The sequence below is a fragment of the Bos javanicus genome, chromosome 1 (assembly GCF_032452875.1).
Source record: "Bos javanicus breed banteng chromosome 1, ARS-OSU_banteng_1.0, whole genome shotgun sequence".
Lineage (NCBI taxonomy): Eukaryota > Metazoa > Chordata > Mammalia > Artiodactyla > Bovidae > Bos > Bos javanicus.
The window spans coordinates 58,500,751-58,525,254 of record NC_083868.1 but is presented as its reverse complement, the minus strand read 5'-3'; the positions used below and the strand labels follow the sequence as shown (position 1 = coordinate 58,525,254).

Here is a 24,504-nt window from a genome sequence, read left to right as displayed (position 1 = left end):
TTCCCTCCTCAAAATTCTCATTTTCTCTTAGAGGCACCGCCATCTACAAGTTATAATGGTCATCCTTGACTCTCCCATTTCCCTCACCCCAAATATTCAATCAAGCTTTGTCAACTTCACCTCCAAATTCTTCCATTCATCTCCATATTATTTATCTTGATCACAGCATCAGTCCTTTTAATTTCTCTGCCTCCAGTCTTGCCCCCTTCAAATCCATTCTCCACACACCTATGACAATTTAGACAACTGTCTAAATTTCTTAACGGCCCTTCCAAGCTCCTCCCACCCCAGGGTCAGGTGTCTGCCTGTTCCTGCAGCCTTCTGCTCTTCCCTGTCTGCAGCATCACACTCTGGCACACTGAACACCAGAGCAATGGTGTCTGGGAAAAGGAGTGAGGGAAAAACTGCTGTGTGTGTGTGTGTGTGTGTGTGTGTGTGTGTGCACGTGTGTGTGTGGAGACAGGTGCAGGAGAGTTAAGACAGCGAGGAGTAATGTTTTAAAGCATAATTTTATTTTTTAAGCTGGATTTAAATAAAGAAATGCTTCTTGGAATTGAGAAACATTTTTAGGTCAACAAAAATTCAGAAGGCAGTTTTAAAACAGAAAGTAGAAATAGCATGTTATAGTGGGAAGAACTCAGAACTGCAAGTCAGAGTCAAATCTAGTCTTGATGTTGCCCTTTCTCAGCTGTGTGAGTGTGTACAAATCACTTAACCTCTCTGGGCATCAGTTTGCTCATCTGTAAAAAATGAAATGAGTGAGTTCAATCCCCAAATGTCCTTCTATTCTTAAAATTTATAATTCGAGAAAAAAAATCCCAGGATATGTTTCATGTACCTTCTAGTCTGACACAGAAAAATATACAAGAGAAACTTCAATGTAAGGAAAGTTGAGTTAATTCTTCAGTGTTTCTCTCAATACCTAGAGTCCAGATGTCCCCAGACCTCAGCTCTTGCCTGATCCATCATTCTCTGGATTTCTGGGTTTCCAGCAATGCAGGATCCCTGGTTCTATCCCTGGGTCGGGAAGATCCCTTGGAGAAGGAAATGGCTAACCACTCCTGTATTCTTGCCTGGAGAATTCCATAGGCAGAGGAGCCTGGCAGGCTACCATCCATGGGGTTGCAAAGAGTTAGACACAACTGAATGACCTGGGACAATCCAGGGCCAGGGAGGAAGGGACACATAAATCTCAGTTCCATCTCTTCTCTGGCTTATTTTAGTCTCAGAGAAACTCTTGTAACTATGTACATTTTGAAACAGTCTTGAATGTTTGGTTGCTGAAGTCAAGTCACATTGTGAGAGGCAGAAACAAAAAACAATGTGAGAATAGATTCGCAGTTTCACTACATGTGAATCATTCATTAACACTCGCAGACTTGTGACCTTATGACTTCAGTTTCACAGAATTCAGTTCTCCAAAGCATCTAATTAGCCTTAGAGATACCAGCCCTAAGATTCAAGTACACTGCTACCAAGTGACAGTGACAGGTTAGACACACAGAGGCCAGTTAGTAGATGCAGGGCTTCTCTGAAGCTCAAAATGCCCTCTGTTCAAGCAATGTGTGCCACGTCCTTCAGATTATGAGCACGCATTCCCATACTGTTTAATATCACAAATAAATTTAAATATTAAAACAAGCACAAGAACCACATTTAGAAATTGCTTAAAGGTAGTTGTTCTCTAACTCTGGCTGCACGTTAGAATCACATGGAGAGTCTATTAAAAATATATACACTATAATGATCAAACCTCCCTCTTAGATACTGATATAATTGATATTTTTCTGCCTTTTTTGGGGGGTAGGTAGGTGGTTCTTTGCTCTTGAAATCATCACATCACTTTTTTTACTCTGCAGTTAATGGAGGGACTTGTAAAATGCTCTAACTACTTCTCCATCCTTCTGAACATTCATTAATCCATCTGTCCATCTATGTCCAGGTATATATACACCGTCACAGGGTACAGAGAAGACAAAGATAAATACCTGAGAAAATTGAAAGAGAGTTTTATAATAGAGCAGAACATTCTGATCAGAAAAATAAGCTGCAAAAATAAGTTTCTCTATAGCTAATAATGCGTTTTGCATTAAGGAATATCTCGTATAATATGATATACTATATCAACTTTCTTTTATTTAGTATCAGCATGATATTTCTTTTACTATCTTTTATTTACATTCATACATTCTTTTTTAAAGATTGTACTCTTGTAAGCAACATATAAATGGACTCACATATGCCAAGTAAGACTAATGGGATTTAGAAAACCCATCACATATGATACGTTGTTCATTTTCATTGGGTAAATATAAACATTAGTTCTCCTTCTGAGATTCTTCTGACTCTGTCCCAAAGTTCCAGTGAGAGGTCAGAGTTGTGATTGTTTTCTCAAGTAGTTTCTGGCCCTGAGGTCTCCTCATTTTTGCCTCAGAAAACCTATTCACTCCACTGAAATGGAGTCTGAACCTAAGCAGTGCTCAGACTTGTAGGCTCTAAGATCCTCAACCAGAAGAAGCCAGAGCCACAGAAGGATGGGTGATACCGGAGATGGCAACCAAAATCTTGTCAGTGTTTTCTTATTTTTTTATAGAGGTTCTTTATGCATTCTGTATATGAGTCCTTTCTTACGTATGTTGGAAACATATGCTCCAGTCTATGGCTTGTCTTTCTGTTCTCTTAATGATACCTTTTGATGAGTACAAATGAAAATTTTAATATAAGCAGTTTGATGATATATTTTTAAAAGTTTCCTTAGAACACTGAAAAGGGAGGAAATGGTTTGAACCCTTGAGCACCCTTGAGCTTAGAGTAGGATGGGACAGGAAACTCCCTGAAGTTTTTGACCTTATTAAGGAATAACCTTAGCTTTTCTGTTTACCTTTTCACACAGATTTATGCAATATTTTACATGAGTAACCTCTGAGAGGGAACAGATGCTTTGGAGACAATGCCCTCCACTTTACTCCATGTCTAAGGTAAACAATTTGAGATGATGTATCCTGACTGATTTGGTTTCAAAAGACAGTAGTGCAAGGAGAAGGAGGAAGCAGTCATTAAGTTTTTTACACACAGGACAAAGCCACATAAAATATTATTTTCAGCCTGTATACATTCCTAACCAGAAAGAGAAAACTGGAATAGTAATAAGGACGAGAAAACCAGCTTAAGATCTTCCTTAAAACAAAACTAAAACTGCCTTCAGGAAGGTGGCACTGGTGAGGAACACAGAAGTACCCACCCTAGTGCTTGGACATCACTCTAGCTGGGATGGCAGACAGGAGGGGGTCTGCACAGACCCCCAGGAACGGATACGCCTGTCGGGTCCACCACTCTCCCCTCTGCCCCCCTGTTGCACAGATTAAGGCCCTGCTGCCCAGATGTGAGCAGGGGAGTTCCGAAGGTGCACAGACAATACACCAAGTGGCTGACTTCCTTCTGGAGTGCTGATCTGGGAGGGAGGAAGCAGGGCCAAGCATGCACAGCACAGGAAGAGCAGACAGGCGAACACAGAAAGGCCACAAGGAGTCCTGCTTACTGCAGCTGGAAGTGCTTGAGCTTGGTAACCAGCAGTTTGTACTGGGCACCCAGGGGCGCCATGGATGCGACATCTACAAATATCAGTTGCTCCAGAGGTCCTGTTTCATTGGTTGCTTCGGAGGGGCAAAGGGTACGGCTCACTTCCTGGTAGTTGTAGCTCCTCTGGTATCTGCAGCAGCCAGGGGAGGGAAAACCAGCGAGAAGGAAAAGGATATTCAATGAACAAGCAGGGAAACAAACATTTCCTTTCAGTTCTCTCTGAATTTCTTTCCAGGTCCTTATATTTAAAACTTCATACTGGACCCACCGACAGTGATTTTTACAGCTAAAGTACTTGGCACAGAATTGTGTGACATTATAGCACAGATATGGGGACTGCTGAGGGCCGACCAGTTCACTTAGACTGTGTCTGCATCACATCACCCTCCTAATTCAATCAGAAAATTAATCAGATTTTGGAAGGGAAACTGTTCTGATAAAACAACCTGATTCCATTTTGCCACTCTTTAAGCCTTTGCTAAACAAATATAAAGAAAGCCCCAGAGTCCGAGTCAAGGCATCAGAGTCAGTGTTTCAGTCCTCACATTCTTAGCCTCCGAGATGATCTCACACTGTGCGCTGTGCCCATGTCTGCCTGCTTTCTGGTTTGTCCCTGCTAGTGCTCTAGTGTCCTATAGTGTCCCCTGCGAAAATAGAAACTCCATGAGGAAGAGACTTCATTGTTGTTTTCCACCACTGTATCCCCAGCATCGATCATTTAGTAATGCTCAATAAATATTACGGGATAAAGAAAGCACACTCGGTGAACATTGTGAAGAATGGGAGCTGTTACTCACTTAAGGTGACTGCAAGGCCTAGCCCTGTCCTCCGTGGATGACCCACTAACCAACCAAGACATTCTTCAGGTGCTACAATTCTAGGTTCTTATCAGAGATTATCAAAGAGGAAAGAAGCTGGACAGAGCTGAACCGGTCAGGGCAGGTAGCATGTCACCTGTTTGCACTCAGCATGCATACTATGTCAACGAGTCGAACATCTGATTTCTCTAGGGAAAAGAGCAGTTGAAGTCTAGGATGTTGAAGGAAAACAAATGTAATGACGCTGTCAAGGCAAGATCCACTTACAGTCCTTGGAAGAGCAGAGGAACTTGCCAGGACAGCACCTCTTTCTGCTGGCGAACCACGACCAGGACCGGGTAGTCGAGGTTTTCGGAGGAGCTGTTCACGTACACCCGCACGGCAGTCACCTACGAGCAGGGCAGAGACACAGCAAACACAGATCACACGTGCACAGACATGTACATCATAGCTGCCACCAGAAGCTCTGAAAAACTGCAGTTCCTACGTTTGCTTCTGACCATAACCCACTCCAGTATTCTTGTCTGGAGAATCCCATGGACAGAGGGGTCTGGCGGGCTACAGTCCATGGGGTCACAGACAGTTGGACATGACTGAGCGACTAACACTTTCACTTTTCACTTTCATAGATACTCCAAATATCCCAGCTGTCTTCTCATTGATATTGTAACCACAGTCAGTTTCAATACTGCTGCACAATCCCCAGGGGAGATTAGAAAACAAACTGATGCCTGGGTCCAACCCTCAAAATTCTGATTTAAGGCATTTTGGGTGAAGCCAAATTATGGAGGTGTCGAACGGCAGGCTGAGGAGTTTGAATTGGGCAGTCAACACAAGATTAGGAGAATAAGCCCAGAACAGAAAAAGAAAGATGTCAGTGTGCTTCTCTTCTTATCTGAATATAAATGGTAAATATACAAATATCTTTAAAAAGAAAAAAAGACCTACAAGTGCCTCACCTGCTTACAAACTTTAACTTTGGCTTGTAAAATCATTCTGTGCTTTCAACCAAATGTTATTATGTTTTGTTAAAGCCTAGCAGTGGCCACAGGACTGGAAAAGGTCGGTTTTCATTCCAATCCCAAAGAAAGGCAATGCCAAAGAATGCTCAAACTACCGCACAATTGCACTCATCTCACACGCTAGTAAAGTAATGCTCAAAATTCTTCAAGCCAGGCTTCAGCAATACATGAACCGTGAACTTCCAGATGTTCAAGCTGGTTTTAGAAAAGGCAGAGGAACCAGAGATCAAATTGCCAACATCCGCTGGATCATCGAAAAAGCAAGAGTTCCAGAAAAACATCTATTTCTGCTTTATTGACTATGCCAAAGCCTTTGACTGTGTGGATCACAATAAACTGTGGAAAATTCTTCAAGAGATGGGAATACCAGACCACCTGACCTGCCTCTTGAGAAACCTATATGCAGGTCAGGAAGCAACAGTTAGAACTGGACATGGAACAACAGACTGGTTCCAAATAGGACAAGGAGTACGTCAAGGCTGTATACTGTCACCCTGCTTATTTAACTTATATGCAGAGTACATCATGAGAAACGCTGGACTGGAAGAAGCACAAGCTGGAATCAAGATTGCCGGGAGAAATATCAATAACCTGATATGCAGATGACACCACCCTTATGGCAGAAAGTGAAGAGGAACTAAAAAGCCTCTTGATGAAAGCAAAAGAGGAGAGTGAAAAAGTTGGCTTAAAGCCCAAATTCAGAAAACGAAGATCATGGCATCTGGTCCCATCACTTCATGGGAAATAGATGGGGAAACAGTGGAAACAGTGTCAGACTTTATTTTTTGGGGCTCCAAAATCACTGCAGATGGTGACTGCAGCCATGAAATTAAAAGACGCTTACTCCTTGGAAGGAAAGTTATGACCAACCTAGATAGCATATTCAAAAGCAGAGACATTACTTTGCCAACAAAGGTCCATCTAGTCAAGGCTGTGGTTTTTCCAGTGGTCATGTATGGATGTGAGAATTGGACTGTGAAGAAAGCTGAGCGCCAAAGAATTGATGCTTTTGAACTGTGGTGCTGGAGAAGACTCTTGAGAGTCCCTTGGACTGCAAGGAGATCCAACCAGTCCCTTCTAAAGGAGATCAGCCCTGGGATTTCTTTGGAAGGAATGATGCTAAAGCTGAAACTCCAGTACTTTGGGCACCTCATGCGAAGAGTTGACTCATTGGAAAAGACTGATGCTGGGAGGGATTGGGGGCAGGAGGAGAAGGGGACGACAGAGGATGAGATGGCTGGATGGCATCACCGACTTGGTGGACATAAGTTTGAGTGAACTCTGGGAGTTGGTGACAGACAGGGAGGCCTGGCGTGCTGCGATTCATGGGGTCGCAAAGAGTCGGAAACGACTGAGAAACTGAACTGAACTGAACTGAACTGAGCAGATGGCCTGATGTTCCCCTAGCCACATATATGATACGGGCTGAAGAGTCTTCTCTTTGCCCTTATCCAAGGTGCAATCAATCCCTAAATGCTTTTTTAAACTAGCTGCTCCTTTGTTCCCTAGTGGTTCAGACAGTAAAGAATCTGCCTGCAATGGGGAAGACCTGAGTTCAATCCCAGGATGGGGAAGATTCCCTGGAGAAGGAAGTGGCAACCCACTCTAGTATTCTTGCCTGGGAAATCCCATGGACAGAGGAGCCTGGAGGGCTATATAGTCCATGGGATCGCAAAGAGTCAGACATGACTGAGCGACTAACACAAACAGAAGGATAGTTTTAAAAAACTATCATGGTTGTTTAAAAGATAGGACATTGTATGATGCCCCTGGATCTAGATGGTTCTAATGTTTTCACTTTTTATAATATTTATACTATAGACAGTAGAAAAAAGGCAAAGTAAGAAAAAGTTGATCTTTCATATGAGATGTTTTCTCCCTAATGTATTTAAGCCTTGAAAGTGAAAGTGAATTCTCTCAGTCATGTCCGACTCTTTGCTACCCCATGGACTGTAGCCTACCAGGCTCCTCCGTGCATGGAATTCTCCAGGCAAGAGTACTGAAGTGGGTTGCCCTTTCCTTCTCCAGGGGAACTTTCTGACCCAGGGATTGAACCCAGCTCTCCCACATTGCAGGCACATGCTTTACCATCTGAGTCAGCAGTGAAGCCCATTTAAGCCTTAGTGTTCTCTTGAAAAGTAGGGGAAAGAAATGAAACAAGGAAGCCTTGCAGTGAAACCCTGAAGATCTATGACCTGTTCAAAATGGAAATTGAGAGCCCACAGGATATCTTGGGTATCATAGATTATTACTATTTGGGTCTCATATATCATCCTTGATGAAGCCAGTTTTGCTTTTTAATGTTAACAACAGTCCAAGATTAATTTATTAATTAGATAAGAAAGCTTGCTCACAAAGGGAGTGTTTTCTTGTGCCCACATGCTACATGTTTCCATGGAAATTATGCTGCAGCTGATCACTGCCAACACCATGTCTCTAATGCAGACTTCTTTCCTAAGCTCTGGATGTTCCACAGGCACAGAGACAAACTGTCTGAGTGGAACCTGTCACTTCCTTCACTCCTAACTTTAATATCTTCTGAATTTCCTTGCTTTTTTTTGGAGGAGTGAGGGGGTTCTGCATTGCAGCATGCGGAACTTCCCTGACCAGAAATCAAGCTCATGCCCCCTGCAGTGGATGTGCTGAGTCTTAACCACTGGACCATCAGGGAAATTCTGAATTTCCTTGCTTGTTAAATGAACCACACAGCCATTTTGAGCCTGAGTCATCCCTGATTCCTACTTCTGTAGCATTCTCCATCAGTAGGTCATCAAGTTCTACCACTTCTACCAACTTCATAGTGTCCATACCCAGATCCTCCCCTCCCCCATCCATGACACCCGCCTGGTCCAGTCCTTGACCCTCACTGATGGTGCCTTATCTAGTCTTCTTATCCCCAGGGCTATACCCCCTCAGATGCCAATTTCAGCTTGGCATTATCCTTGCTTACCAGGCCTTTAGTGGATCTGAGAATTTTCAGATTTACTTCCAAAGGAATGAGAATAGTATTTTTATGACAAGATAGAACAGAATAATGAATACTCATGTACTTATCACCCAGCTTTTGTTGTTACTGTTCAGTCACTGAGTTGTGTCTGACTCTTATCCAGCTTTAATAATTATTTTTAAAAGTATACCATTTAATTTTATTTACACCTTTTCATTCCAATCCCAAAGAAAGGCAATGCCAAAGAATGTTCAGACTACCCCACAATTGCACTCATCTCACACGCTAGCAAAGTAATGCTCAAAATTCTCCAAGCCAGGCTTCAGCAATACTTGAACTGTGAACTTTCAGATGTTCAAGCTGTTTTTAGAAAACGCTGTGTGGATCACAACAAACTGTGGAAAATTCTTAAAGATATGGGAATTTCAGACCACCTGACCTGTCTCCTGAGAAGTCTATATGCAGGTCAAGAAGCAACAGTTAGACCTGGACATGGAACAACTGACTGGTTCCAAATCTGGAAAGGAGTATGTCAAGGCTGTACACTGTCACCCTGCTTATTTAACTTACATGCAGAGTACATCATGAGAAATGCTGGGCTGGATGAAGCACAAGCTAGAATCAAGATTGCCAGGAGAAATATCAATAACCTCAGATATGCAGATGACACCACCCTTATGGCAGAAAATGAAGAAGAACTAAAGAGCCTCTTGATGAAAGTCAAAGAGGAGAGTGAAAAAATTGGCTTAAAACTCAATATTCAGAAAACTAAGATCATGGCATCTGGTCCCATCATTTCATGGCAAATAAATGGAGAAACAGTGGAAACAGTGAAATTTTATTTTTTGCGGCTCCAAATCTGCAGCCATGAAATTAAAAGACACTTGCTCCTTGGAAGAAAAGTTATGACCAACCTAGACAGCATATTAAAAAGCAGAGACATTACTTTGCCAACAAAGGTATGTCTGGTCAAAGCTATGGTTTTTCCAGTAGTCATGTATGAATGTGAGAGTTGGACTATAAAGAAAGCTGAATGCCAAAGAACTGATGCTTTTGAACTGTGGTGTTGGAGAAGACTCTTGAGAGTCCCTTGGACTACAAGGAGATCCAACCAGTCAATCCTAAAGGAAATCAGTCCTGAATATTCATTGGAAGGATTGATGCTGAAGCTGAAACTCCAATACTTTGGCCACCTGATATGAAGAACTGACTCACTTGAAAAGACCCTGATGCTGGTAAAGATTGAAGGCAGGAGGAGAAGAGGATCACAGAGGCTGAGATGGTTGGATGGCATCACCGACTCAATGGACATGAGTTTGAGTAAGCTCCAGGAGTTGGTAATGGACAGAGAAGTTTGGTGTGCTGCAGTCCATGGGGTCACAAAGAGTGGGACATGACTGAATGACTGAACTGAACTCCATTTCCCATACACATCTTTTTTTTTTGATTATTTTAAATACCAAAGATGATACCATTTCATCTGTAAATATTTCAATCCATATGTCTAAGAGATAAGGCCTCCTCTTTTTAATATAACATATTACCATTATCATACTTAATAAAATTAATGATAATTTCAAAAATTATCCAATACCAACACAGGGATTCCCTAATAGCTCAGTTGGTAAAGAATCTGCCTGCAAAGCAGGAGACCCTGGTTCAATTCCTGGGTCTCGAAGATCCACTGGAGAAGGGACAGGGTACCCACTCCAGTGTTCTTGGGCTTTCCTTGTGGCTCAGCTGGTAAAGAATCCGCCTGCAATGCAGGAGACCTGGGTTCAGTACCTGGGTTGGGAAAATCCCCTGGAGAAAGGAAAGGCTACCTACTCCAGTATTGAGGCCTGGAGAATTTCATGGACTGTAAAGTCCATGGGGTCACAAAGAGTTGGACATGATTGAGTGACTTCAGAAGAGCACAGTGTTTGAATTTCTTCATTTATTTAAAAATTGTCTTTTTCAGTATTAAAAAAATTTTGAGTACAAACAAGATCCATATATTTCATTTGGTTGATAAGTATTTTGAATCTCTTTTAATCTAAAGGCAACACTCCCCACCGCAACACTCTTTTGGCATTTATTTGTTGAAGAAAGCTGCTCACCAAGCAGTACAAACCTGATACACTCATACTCTGGATTTTGTTGGTTGCACCTTTTGGTGTCATTAAACTGGTTCTTTTATCCCTTGTATTTTTTATAGGCTGGCAGTTAGGCTTGATTAGATTCATGTAACTTCATCTCTCAGTCTTCAACCTTGGAGTTTGAATTAGAGTCCAGAAAGTTTTCACCACTCCAGGTTGCTGAAGCCTGTGTTTTCTTCTAGTACTTTATGATATCATATTATTAATACTTAAATCTCTATCCTTTTGTGATTAACACTAGTATATGATATGAGGAATGATTTTAATTTTGTCTTTTTTTTTTCAATATGGCTCTCCAGTTGTCCCAACACTAACTATTAACGAGTTCATCTTTTCTGCACTGGTTTGAATCACTCAGGACTTTTCTTAATCACTGTCTTGTTCTCTAGTTTATTTGCCTGGTAGTCCCTCACATGCCTAATTCCTTGCTGTTTCTCAAAAGGGCTATGTCTCCGATATCTGCCCTTTTAATTTCTTTTTTTTTAAATTTAGTTGTTTTAATTGGAGGCTAATTACTTTACAATGGCCTTTTAATTTCATTCTTATCCCTAATGTCCTCTTTGGGCAAGTCTTCCTTGATATTTCTCTATCCCATCCAATAAACAGATGTCCCTCTCTTGGAGGGGGCTGTGTCGCCTTTGATTACCTCAATACAGCATGTTAATACCACTGTAAAATAATAGAAAAAAATGTGGCCTTTGCCCCCAGTTCCTGAAACAGATTTCCAAAAACACTTGTAATTTCCTAAGTGATAAAGTCCTGGGTGTTCATTGGAAGGACTGATACTAAAGCTGAAACTCCAATACTTTGGCCACCTCATGCGAAGAGTTGACTCATTGGAAAAGACCCTGATGCTGGGAGGGATTGGGGGCAGGAGGAGAAGGGGACGACAGAGGATGAGATGGCTGGATGGCATCACTGACTCGATGGACGTGAGTTTGAGTGAACTCCGGGAGTTGGTGATGGACAGGGAGGCCTGGCGTGCTGTGCTTCATGGGGTCGCAAAGAGTCGGACACGACTTGAGCGACTGAACTGAACTGAACTGAAGAGCACTAGTAGCATCTTTTGTTCTAATATTTGGTCTTATTTCTGGCTCCTGACAGAGCTCCTAAATCCCTTGGCATTTCCTAGGTGATAAGCGTTTCTTTCGTTCTAATGAAGAGATTCTAGGTGGGCTTCTGGATAACTTCAGAATGGGAGCTGGTTACCCAAAAGACCTAGCCATGATTAGAAGCTCGGAACTTTCAGCTCTGCCTCCATCATCCAGAAAGTGGAGGGGAATGGAGATTGAGTTAATAATTGGTCATTCCTATGGATGAAGCCTCCATAAAAATTCCTACGATACAGGTGTGGAGAATTTCCAGGTTGGTGAATGCATCCAATACCAGGAAGGTGGAGAACTCCAACTCCATGGGAACAGAAGTTTCTGTGCTCAGGACACTTCTGGACTTTATCCTATGCACCTCTTCCATATTGCTCATCTTAAGTTAAAAGTGAAAGTGTTAATTGCTCAGTCATGTCTGACTCTTTGCGACCCTGTGGGCTGTAGCCTGCCAGGCTCCTCTGCCCTTGGGATTCTCCAGGCAAGAGTTCTGGAGTGGGTTGCCATTTCCTACTCCAGGGGATCCTTTTTATAATAAACAAGTAATCTAGTAAATTAACTGTATTTCTTCTGTGAGCTGCTTAGCAAATTAATCAAACCTGGTGGGGGAGGGGTGTCACAGCAACCTCTGATTAACAGCTGGTTGGTCAGCGCACGGGTAACAATCTAGACTTGTGATCGGCATCTGAAGTGGGAGGTGGGTGGTCTCGTGGGACTGAGCCCTTAACCTATGGGATCTGATGCAGACCTTAGGTAGATCCTGTCGGAACTGAAATGAATCACAGGACACACAGCTGCTTGATGTGTGTAAGATCCACACATCTGATGTTGGAAGTATTGGGTGAATAGAAGAAAACAGAAGTTAGCTTTTCCTATAGACAACCCCAAATCATTTTTTTTTTTTCATGTAGTCAAATTGACTCCTTTCTTGGCCATTTCTCCCATAACTTTTTAAAATTGAGACATAGATCAGATCAGATCAGATCAGATCAGTCGCTCAGTCGTGTCCGACTCTTTGTGACCCCATGAATCACAGCACACCAGGCCTCCCTGTCCATCACCAACTCCCGGAGTTCACTGAGACTCATGTCCATCGAGTCAGTGATGCCATCCAGCCATCTCATCCTCTGTCGTCCCCTTCTCCTCCTGCCCCCAATTCCTCTCAGCATCAGAATCTTTTCCAATGAGTCAACTCTTCGCATCAGGTGGCCAAAGGACTGGAGTTTCAGCTTTAGCATCAGTCCTTCCAAAGAAATCCCAGGGCTGATCTCCTTCAGCATGGACTGGTTGGATCTCCTTGCAGACCAAGGGACTCTCAAGAGTCTTCCCCAACACCACAGTTCAAAAGCATCAATTCTTCGGCACTCAGCCTTCTTCACAGTCCAACTCTCACATCCATACGTGACCATAGATAACACCACACAAATCACTCTTAAAAGTATAGAATTCAGTAGTTTTAGTGTATTCACAGAGCTCTGCAACTATCCCCACTACCTAACTCCAGAATACTTTATTGCCCTGCTAAAGAAGCCCCGTGCCCATTAGTAGTCACTCCTCATTCCCTCCTTCCCACAATGCCTCGTAAGCAATAATTTAATTTCTGTCTCTGGGGATTTGCCTATTTCACGTAGGTGATTTCCTATTCCATATATTATGAAATAATATGTATGCTTTCTTGTGTGTGGCTCATTTCAGTTAGCATAATGTTTTCAAGGTTCTTCCATGTTGCAGTATGTGTCTATGTGTCAATATTTCATTTCTGTCTATTGCTCAGTAATATTCCAATGGCACAAATAAAGCACATTTGTTTATTCTTCAGTTGATGGAAATTTTGGTTGTTTCTACTTTTGGGCTATGAACATCTGTAAAGAAGTTCTTGTGTAAACAAGTGTTTTCAGTTCTTTTGAGTGCATCCCTAAGAGTATAATTTCTGGGTGACATGGAAACCCTTAAAACATTTTACTTTTTTTTGTTTTTAATTTTTGACTGTACTGGGTCTTCATTGCTGCATGCGGGCTTTCTCTAGTTGCAGCGAGCCAGGGATACTCTGGCTGTGGTGCGTGGGCTTCTCACTGCAATGGCTTCTCTTGTTGTGGATCCCCGGCTCTAGGGCATGCAGGCTTCAGTAGTTGTCGCACTCAGGCTTAGTTGCCCCATAGCATACGGGATCCTCCAGGACTAGGAATCAAACCCATGTCCCCTGCATTGGCAAGAGGATTCTTAACCACTGGACCATCATGGAAGTCCTCCTATGTTTAACTTTTTGAGGAACTGCCAAAATGTCTTCCAAAGAGGTGCATCATTATACATTCTAGCAATTTACATAATCAGCAATGTAAAAGTTTCAACTTTCTCCACACCGTTGTCAACACTAACTACCGTCTGTCTTCTAGATAATACTTAATCTTAAAGGGTATGAAGTGGTATCTCACTGTGGATGTGGACCTCCCAATACTCAGTTGATTTAGCTTGCCTGCCTGACTCTTCTGGGAAGCTGAAAACATCATCTTTGGCATCTCTGGTGCTGGCACAATGAGTTAGCTTAGAAGCAGGCTCATTTTTCAGGTTCAAAAACCAACACCAGCATTACCCACAGCGCATATGCTTAGAGCACACTTTTGCCTGGCTTAAATCTATAGAAGTCGGAACCAAGGTAAAAGCCTAAGGAAAGCTGTGAACAAGCCAGCTTTATCTTTAGCTTGTCTGCTTCCCTTTTCATTACCTAGGCTGCAGACTCCTCCCTTCTTATGTACTTAATGCCAGAAGGATTTCCCTCCTTTTTTTTTCTCCAAATGTCACTCTAAGGCAGTAGTTCCCAAATTTTAGTGTGCTTTTTAGCATTCAAATCTCTCAAACCCAACACTCAACATTTCTGATTCAGCAGATCAGGAATAGAACTTTAAAATAATGTGTTTTAACAGAATGCAGGGAGATTCTGATGCACATGAATTGGAGCCCACACTTTGGGAAATACTGTTCCAATGGAACCATCTAGTGGATGGCCCCATTTGTCAACACCTTGCCAGTTGCCCTTGTGGGCTTCCCTGATGGCTTGGTTGGTAAAGAATCCGCCCGCAATGAGGGAGACTTAGGTTCAATCCCTGGGTTAGGAAGACCCACTGGAGAAGGGAAAAGCTACCCATTCCAGTATTCTGGCCTGGAGAATTCCATGGACTGTATAGTCCATGGGGTTGCAAAGAGTTAGGCACAACTGAGTGGCTTTCACTATCACACTTTCACAAGGTGCACAATCATGAGATCACCAGTGTCACTAGCATGTCTGGAAGCTAGTGTGTCTGGTGGGGCCAGCTGGAAAGAGGTCTGCTTGAAGAGGAGCAGAGCAGATGAATTACTGCCATGGTTACTCTAATCCACTCTTTATCTCCACACTCTTTCATTCCTAGTCTGGCTCTCATAATCCACTTACCTTTTTATTTTTGAATAATGATCTTACTAATTATGATTTAAAAACCTCAGAAGAGACACAGATATAAAGAACAGACTTTTGACACAGATATAAAGAACAGACTTTTGGACTCTGTGGGAGAGGGCAAGGGTGGGACAATTTGAGAGAATAGCATTGAAACATGTATATTACCATATGTGAAATAGATTGCCAGTCCAAGTTTGATGCATGAAACAGGGCACTCAAAGTCAGTACACTGGGAAAAGCCAGAGGGATGGGATGGGGAGGGAGGTGGGAGGGGGTTTGGGGATGGGGGACACATGTACACCTGTGGCTGATTCATGTCAATGTATGGCAAAAACCACCACAATATTGTAAAGTAATTAGCCTCCAATTAAAATAAATAAAATAAATAAATTTTGTTAATAAAGTAAAAAAAATTAAATTTTTAAAAAAGCCACTGTGTTGGCTTCCCCAATAGCTTAGTTGGTAAAGAATCTGCCTGCAATGTAGGAGACCCTCGTTCAATCCCTAGGTTGGGAAGATTCTCTGGAGAAGGGATAGACTACCCACTCCAGTACTCTGGCCGAGAGAATTCCCTGGACTGTGTAGTCCATGGGGTTGCAAAGAGTCGAACATGACTGAGTGACTTTCACTTTTACCTGTTTAGGCTTCGCAGGTGGCTCAGACGGTAAAGCGTCTGCCCGCAATGTGGGAGACCTGGGTTTGATTCCTGGGTTGGGAAGATACCCTGGAGAAGAAAATGGCAACCCACTCCAGTATTCTTGCCTGGAAAATTCCATGGACGGAGGAGCCTGGTAGGCTACAGTCCATGGGGTTGCAAAGAGTCAGACACGACTGAGCCACTTCGCTTATATTCAGTAGACACACAACACTGTAATTATCCTTCAATTAAAAATTAAAAAAACAAAACCAAACCTCAGAGATACTGGCATAATAAATTGCAAAAAAATATATTAGAGTAAGAGGTAGAAAACACTGGGAAGTTTTTCAAGATGAGCAGATAATGTACCCCTCCCGCAGGAAAGGATTAAAAGTCCTGTTCAGATGTTGCTTTTCCAGAGGCCAATATTCAACTGAGAAAGTTAGATTATCTTTGCAGCAATGAAGCAAGCCATGTAAAGGCAAAACTAAATGAAGGTTTGAATTCATAACAGACTCTGATACCTTGTAAAAGACCACTCTTAAGACCCAAGATTTCCCCTTCTGTTGCTGCTTCCTGTTGTCATGACAACAAAAGCACTTTTATATATATAACTTGTTAACTATGTTTACTACAAGTAGGGAATTGCATTATAACTATGAGGGAAGAAGTATTGAAGTATTCCCATCTCTAATATATAGATCACAATTATGAAAGGTCTTAAAGTTTAGAGAGTCCCTTTTTAATCCTTTAGAACATGTCAGTAGGGAAAAGTTCAAAATTGCAAATAATGCAGCTCTGTTGCAGAAGAGGGTAAAAGTGAGTTTAATTCAAGATCTAGTTTGGTTTTGCTAAAATAATGAGACTTTATTGGAACATGAGATTAAAAATTAGAAATTCAGTTCAGTTCAGTTCAGTTGCTCAGTCATGTCTGACTCTTTGCAACCCCATGAACCGTAGCACACCAGGTCTCCTTGTCCATCACCAACTCCTGGAGTCCACCCAAACCCATGTCCATTGAGTCGTGATGCCATCCAACCATCTCATCCTCTGCCATCCCGTTCTCCTCCTGCCCCCAATCTTTTCCAGCATCAAGGTCTTTTCAAATGAGTCATCAGGTGTCCAAAGTATTGGAGTTTCAGCTTCAACATCAGTCCTTCCAATGAACACCCAGGACTGATCACCTTTAGGATGGACTGGTTGGGTCTCCTTGCAGTCCACATGAGATTAAAAATCAGAAATTACTGGTTTCCATTATTAGGGCTTCCCAGGTGGCACAGTGGTAAAGAATCCGCTTGCCAATGCAGCAGATGCAGGTTTGATCCCTGGATTGGGAAGATCCTCAGGAGGAGGAAATGGCAATCCGCTCCAGCATTCTTGCCTGGGAAATCCCATGGACGGAGGAACCTGGTGGACTACAGTTCATGGGGTTGCAAAGAATCAGACACTACCGAGCACACACACAATTATTAGGCATACCATTGTTTTATGATGTGATCTTGAAAAACTGATTCTACATGTAAAGTAGCTACAATAATATTCATTAATGGTTCCTCTTCCTCATGTTACAAACATCACAGAACAAATTTTTTACAAACAAATAGAAATGATTAGGTAACTGTTTTAATAACTTATGTTCATTGGGTGTATACTGTCCTTCTATCCCTCCTTTATTCCTTCCTCCCTCTCTCCCTGCCTTCTCTGTTTCCATCCTTTCTTCCTACCTGCCCATGCTCCCTCCATCATTCATCAAACATTCACTAAATCAGGAGCTATGGGAGGTACTAAGGATATACTACAGGCAACCCTGTCCTTGTGTAGCTCATGATCTAGTCACAGAGACAGATGGTGTTATTATCAAAACCATAATGTGATGGTCTTATAGTAGCAACATGAGCGGCGCTGTGAGCACCCAGAGGACAAAGTGGCTACCCATGTGGAGGAGTTAGAGTGAAAAACACAGAAGCTAGTCAGTCACTTACCAAGTTATAGTGAAGTGGAGACTGTTCACATAGGTCCTGCTGTTGCCTGGCTGGTGCACATAACCTGGACTGATAGTGTTAGAGAAACTTACATCTGGGAAGGTACTCAGAAAGATCATCTAGTCCAAAGGTTCCATTTACAGAAGAGGAGCCAGAGACTATTTTTTTGGGCTCCAAAATCACTGCAGATGGTGACTGCAGCCATGAAATTAAAAGACACTTGGTCCTTGGAAGAAAAGTTATGACCAGCCTAGACAGCATATTAGAAAGCAGAGACATTACTTTGCCAACAAAGGTCTGTCTAGTCAAAGCTATGATTTTTCCTGTAGTCATGTATGGATGTGAGAGTTGGACTATAAAGAAAGTTGAGCGCCGAAGAATTGATTCTTTTGAACTGTAGTGTTGGAGAAGACTCTTGAGAGTCCCTTGGACTGCAAGGAGATCCAACCAGTCCATCCTAAAGGACATCATGCCTGAATATTCATTGGAAGGATTGATGCTGAAGGTGAAACTCCAATACTTTGCGAATAACTGACTCATTTGAAAAAACCCTGATGCTAGGAAAGATTGAAGGCAGGAGGAGAAGGGGACAACAGAGGTTGTATGGCATCACCAACTCAACGGATATGGGTTTGGGTGGACTCCGGCAGTTGGTGATGAACAGGGAGGCCTGGCGTGCTGCGTTTCACAGGGTCGCAAAGAGTTGGACATGACTGAGCAACTGAACTGAACAGACAAAGCATCAGTATCTTGAATATATAAAGAAACCTGAAAACTCATAGAAAAACACAGTAACCCAGTGAAAAAAATGGGTAAAGAATATAAACATCAACTGAAGAGAAGAATGACCAAAGAACATGTGGAAAGATGGGAATACTTTATACTCATCAGATAGGTAAAGACAAAGGTATGACAATACCACATTTCCAAGAATGGAGAAAAATAGGAACTCTTGTATATTGCTTATGAAAATGTTAGGTACAACCATATCAGAGAGCAAATTGGCAATATGTACTAAAGCTGAGGATGGTTTCACATTACATTCCAGCATTTCCACTCCTAAATTTGTACACAAGGAAAACTCTTACATACGCACAAGGAGTCATCAACAAGAATGAAATGAATGAACTAGAATATGGATGAGTATGAAACACTAAAGGAGATAAATTAAGAGAAAGTTGCTGAAGGATACATACCGCATGAACCTATTTACAAAAACTTTGTAAATAAGCAAAACAGTATCTATCTAACTTGTCTGTCTATATTTGTCTGTCTTTAATAAAAATATTTATACATGGAAATAATAAACACCAAATTTAAGACCATTGTCTTAAGAAACTCGGAAAAATCTGAGACTTTACTCCATTTGCCACAGTTTCATCAATATGGATAGAAGACCCAGACTCCTGAGTCTTAGAGGAGTTAGAGGCAAGGACTTTATTAGTCTGGTCACAAGATGGGCAGAAAGCCTGCCTGACCTTTGTCCCATCTCTGTCTTCTGAGGTGTTCACTATATAAATGTCCTTGAAAGAATGGTATAGAAAACTTTCAGTCCTTGCTTTCTTGTAAGATGTGCATAAATCAAGAGACCTGTGAAAAATTACATCCCTATAATGGTTACTTTGGGGGATGAAGGAAGAGGATGGGCAGGGGTAAGTAGGGAATTCTGATCATCTTTTTGCTTCCTGAAGTTGTGGGTACATAAGTGTTTGTTATATTATTTTCTACTCTTGTTTATTGTATGAAGTATGTCAACACCATCATCATCATCAAGGAGCCCGGTGCACTAGCATTTGCATTTGCCTACTTCTGAGCAACAACTGTCACTTTTACATTTTATACAGGTTCTCTGTTTTCGTTTTGGCTGCACGACTTGCGGAATCTTAGTTCCTCAACCAGGGATTGAACCCCAGCCCTGGCAGTGAAAGTGTTAGGTCCTAACCACTGCTGCTGCTGCGGCTAAGTCGCTTCAGTCGTGTCCGACTGTGCGACCCCAGAGACGGCAGCCCGCCAGGCTCCCCCGTCCCTGGGATTCTCCTAACCACTGGACCACCAGTATTCTCTGTATATTAAATTCTGTATACAGGTTCTTTGTTATTCAGGGATGTGGCAAACAGTCTCCAAACCGTACTCTCATTGCTCTCCTGACTCATTTTGCTATAGTCTGATCTTACTAGTGATTGACCTGCTTATATTAACTTCACTGATTACAGCCTCTCTCTCTTGACTGGCTGGAGAACCTTACATTATCTTTGGTCTGATTAACATGGCTCATTTCTGCATTGCTCTTCCCTGGAAAAGAAAAATGAAGATGAAGCCAGGACGGCACTGGACAGTAATGTGCCAGCCTAGAATTCTGTGTTATTAGGTCTATGAATTTTCTAGGACTGCCATAAGAAAGTATCACAAACTGGTTCTTAAAACAACAAAAATGTATTCTCTCACAGTTCCAGAGTGTAGATCTGAAATCAAGATGTCAGCCAGGCCATGCTCCCTCTGAGAGTCTGGTAGAATCCTTTCCTTTCTTGCCGCTTCCTGATTCTGGTGGTGATGGTCAACCCTTGAGGTTCCTCGGCTTGCAGCTGCATCAGTGCAGTCCCTGTCGCTGTCATCATGGTGTTCTGTCGGTGTGTGTGTTTCACATTCTGGCCTCCTCTCTGTGCACGTCTGGGTCCAAAATCTCTCTCTTTTTATAAAGATTTCAGTCAAATTGAATTAGGACCCATCTTAATGACCTCATCTTAATCTAACTACATCTGCAAAGACCCTTCTTCCCAGTAAGATTACATTCACAGGTCCTGGGGGTTAGCCATTCAACATTATTTAGGGAGGAGGGCATAAATCAATCTGTAACATTAGATTTGTAGACTTTTTAAGTAGTGAAATCTCCAGGACTCCACACCTTTTCCTGACTAACAGCTGATCTCCAACCTGTATCCCATGCCAAGAGCCTTCATGCTGAATGCAGACACGCTGCTGACAGAGTCCATTATGTGACTACTGAGTGAAAAGAGCTGCCCTGGAAAAAAGTGACCTTGCAATTCTGAATTCTTTTCTTATTAGAAGCTAGAAAGTCCTAGTAAATGAAGCATTTCATCCATGAGTTTCATAACTCCTGCAGGGAACTGAGTTGCTTTAATCATACTTTTTTTTTTAAGATAAGCATTAAAGTGATTCCTATAGTTATTGATGTGATTGTTTAAAATTCACTTTACCTGATGCAGCCTTAGAAAACCACCTTCTGTAAACCTCTGCTATCAGAAAGACACGTAGACCTGGATTTTATTTCTGGTATTACATCTACTATCTGAGGGACTTTGGACAAATCACTTAAATTCTCAGTTTCCTCAACTGTAGAATGGGAACAGTCACACCCAAACTATCCATCTCCCTAGACTATGGGAGATGGATGACCATGTTCTGTGACCTGCCAAGTATCAGGCAGAGTAGAAGCAGAGCTGCCCTACCCGGCTCTGGGTTGGGACGGTAGTTTCCCACTCTTGCACGTTCACCAGTTAATCAGCTGTTGACTGACAATTTTCCATGTGTGGAGACACACGAGCCCAACTACCCCGGCAGAGGAGAAGGCTGTGTAGTCCATCTCACATAGGATATTAATTTCCTTTCACAGTTTGGCTTCCAGCTTTCCTGGAGGAGCTCGTTCATCTCATCTCATCGAAAACAGCAGTTTACCCCTTGGAAACTATTTATTTCCTATTTTAAAGTCTCAGCATTTTGTATTCAGAGCACTTTCCTAAGAATCATGCTTTACAGACCTTGTCTCACCCATGTCATTACGCCGGCAATCATCTGGACAGAAATACATTTATATACTCTTTCCTCATTTGGCTTATGATTTAAACTTTATTTTAAACATTTAAATTCCAGTAAAAACATGAGAAAACAATGACGATAGGTATAATAATTGGCAGGCTAGGAATATAGAACAATACACAGTCTAGATTGTAGCTCCTTTAGGATGGACTTTGTTCATTCAGTAAATATTTGACTCCCCACCCTGTGCCAGGCATTGTTCCAGGCACAGAGGTACATTACTAAGCAGTGAGGACATAGCCTTTGCCCTCACTGAGATCACATGTTTGCACACGGAATCCCAATTCAACAACCAAGTGTATTAACATTCAAGTCGCTGTGGAAGTGCATGGCACAGACTTTCTGGGAAATATCTTCCTAAAGGATGAATAGAAATTAACCAGAAAAATGCAGACAAAGCAAGAGAAATGTCCAAACAAAGGGAACACCACAGCACACACAAGGAAGAAAAGAGAGGAAGGAGGGAAAGAGAAAGAGAGAAAGAGAAGGCAAGATGCAAGTCTGAAGGATTAGGGGAAAATTGGGTTTGCTGAAGTGTGAGGTCCTGAAAGGCCATGATGGTCCTGAAGAGTCTTAAAGTCACAATAGGAAAGTGGGAGCTTTACTCTAAGGACAATAGGAAGCCTTTGGGAGGTTTTAAGTGCCACCCCTTTGCAACGACCATCCCCGGATGCCCAGTGCTGCCTCTGTTGCTGCTGAACAGCTGCCTCCCTGCATCACTGGCTCCATATCAAAGTCTGGGGAAAGCAGGTCTGATAGGCATCACTGAGGCCACACGCCCAGGTCTGAGCCTGGTGGGTGTGGGAAAGGTGTGTTCGAGAAAGCAGATGCCTGCTGTTCTGCTTCCCTAGTGGAAAGAGCTCTGTCTCCAGCAAGGACTCATGAAATGAGGACTTTCCCCCAAATATACAGGAATGGGGTTCAGATATTGGGTGGCCAAAATATGACCAAATTCCACTACGCTTGGAATCCCTTTCACATGCAGCACTGAGACTATTCCACATAACAATGTTCCATAGAACACATTTTGGGAAATTCTGTGATTTTTTTTTTTTCCCACAAGAACTGGTGTCAAGTCTGGTATGTCCTGAAGACTCTTAATTCACCTTAATCTTGTCCTTCAATATCATAAAACTTATGAACTGTATGAACTGTACTACCCAAGTTAGCACTCAATTACATCATATTTTCATATTTCATATTTGCTTATTGTTCCATGTATTTGTTTTGTCTCTCTTTAAGGACTTTATCTGTGACGTATTTGGAATCAAGCATGTATTTGACACTTAGTTCCCTGGTGGCTCAGATGGTAAAGAATCTGCCTGCAATGCAAGAGATTCGGGTTCAGTCCCTGGGTCAGGAAGATCCCCGAGAGAAGGGAATGGCAACCCACTCCAGTATTCTTGCCTGGAGAATCACATGGAAAGAGGAGCCTGGCAGACTACAGTCCATGGGGTCTTAAAGAATCAGACACAACTGAGCGACTAACAATGCTAATACATACACCACAGTTATTGTTTTCATATGACTGCAGGTAGTCCAGCTAAGGTTGTGCTGCTACTAAGTCACTTCAGTCGTGTCCGACTCTGTGTGACTCCATAGACGGCAGCCCACCAGGCTCCCCCGTCCCTGGGATTCTCCAGGCAAGAACACTGGAGTGGGTTGCCATTTCCTTCTCCAATGCATGAATGTGAAAAGTGAAAGTGAAGTCGCTCAGTCGTGTCTGACTGTTAGCGACCCCATGGACCGCAGCCTACCAGGCTCCTCCTTCCATGGGATTTTCCAGGCAAGAGTACTGGAGTGGGGTGCCATTGCCTTCTCTGACAGCTAAGGTTGTAGCTCTTCACAAATCTTAAAAACACCCCAGGATGTCAGGGAAATGGCTGTTATTGATTCTTCAGCATTATTTCTACAGATATTCCTTTCTCTCCATTTGTTTTCTTCCTGTGAGACCCCTATTATGTTGATGTCATACTTGGGTCTTCCCTCCCAATTTCTGAATTTTTCTCTTTATTTTTTTCTCTTTAATTTTGACATCTCTTTAGGTAGATCCTCAGCTTTATTCTCCAGTTCTCTAATCCATCATTCACTCTAATGTTCAACCCACTGCTGAGGTCTTTGTGTAAACAACATTATTTTTTAAACCTGGGATGTCCAGTTGCTTCATCATTATAACTATAACCTGTTTCATTTGAAAAGTGCCCTCCTATTCATATCTCTTCCAGGATATTCACTTTGCTTATTATGATGCCTTATTCCTCATGTTCATTAATTCTGCTGCATCTGTTGATGTTTCTCATGTTAGTTCCCTCTGCAAATCTGTTGTTATTTTCTCCCATAAGCTCTGATTTTCTGAGGTATCATCCACCTAAGGTAGCAGTGAGAACCTCAGAAAAGAGAAGCTAAATGCAAAGGGAGTGCAGTGTGGCAGGGGACACTGGAAGGGTAGAGAGCCTAAGGTGACCACACCCATTATCACCCCTCCAGGTTCTTTGTTTCTCCCACCAATTTTACTTCTACCCCTCTCCCCCACCACTTCCCCACCATTCCTGCTCCCATCCTGACTTGCTGGCCTCTACCCTGAGAAGGCAGCAGTGGGGAAGCAGGGGCTGCTCAGAGTCAGCAGGTCAATAGGCATGGTGGTTACCCTGCTCCCCTCCAGCCTCCACAGACATCATCCCACAGGCCAGCATCCCCAGGTGGGTGCTGCTTGCTTCCTCCCTCCTGATGATGACAAGGTTGGAGAGGTGGCAGTCCACTGGGGCCAAACCATGGGAGGCAAGAAAGCACTATGCAAAAACTCTCCCCCATCCTGTTCCCTACCCATGGCCTCGTAAACTGTCGGCAGCCATTTGCCTCTCACGCCAAGAGCTGGCCATCTTCTGTCTCTCCAAGGCCTCTCACAGCCTTTGCGTTAGCTCCTCCGTCCCACTTCCCTCCCTCAGGTTGAGGCATCTCCAGCCTGGGCTCCTGGGACAGAATCAGGGGTTTCTGTTGATTCACCAACCTCT

The 24,504-nt window shown here is 42.6% G+C and overlaps 1 protein-coding gene across 6 annotated transcripts in view; it reads right to left on the bottom strand.

Annotated features, from left to right (window-relative positions):
- The window catches only part of SIDT1 (SID1 transmembrane family member 1), a 107,822-nt gene that overhangs the window by 63,548 nt on the left and 19,770 nt on the right, over window positions 1–24,504 (bottom strand). For 4 of the 6 annotated variants that reach the window (XR_009738356.1, XM_061427102.1, XM_061427099.1 and 1 more), the window contains exons 2-3: window positions 4,665–4,786; window positions 3,539–3,709 (exon numbers count right to left, since the gene is read on the bottom strand). The exons of 1 other annotated variant lie outside the window; for it this stretch is intronic. Coding sequence is in view for 4 of the 5 variants with exons in the window: in XM_061427102.1 (XP_061283086.1) it covers window positions 3,539–3,709; window positions 4,665–4,786 (293 nt within the window). In the remaining variant the exon portion in view is untranslated. Of the gene's footprint in view, window positions 1–3,538; window positions 3,710–4,664; window positions 4,787–20,104; window positions 20,331–24,504 lie in introns of those variants that run through there. One more of the 6 variants, XM_061427103.1, reaches the window with a different exon arrangement.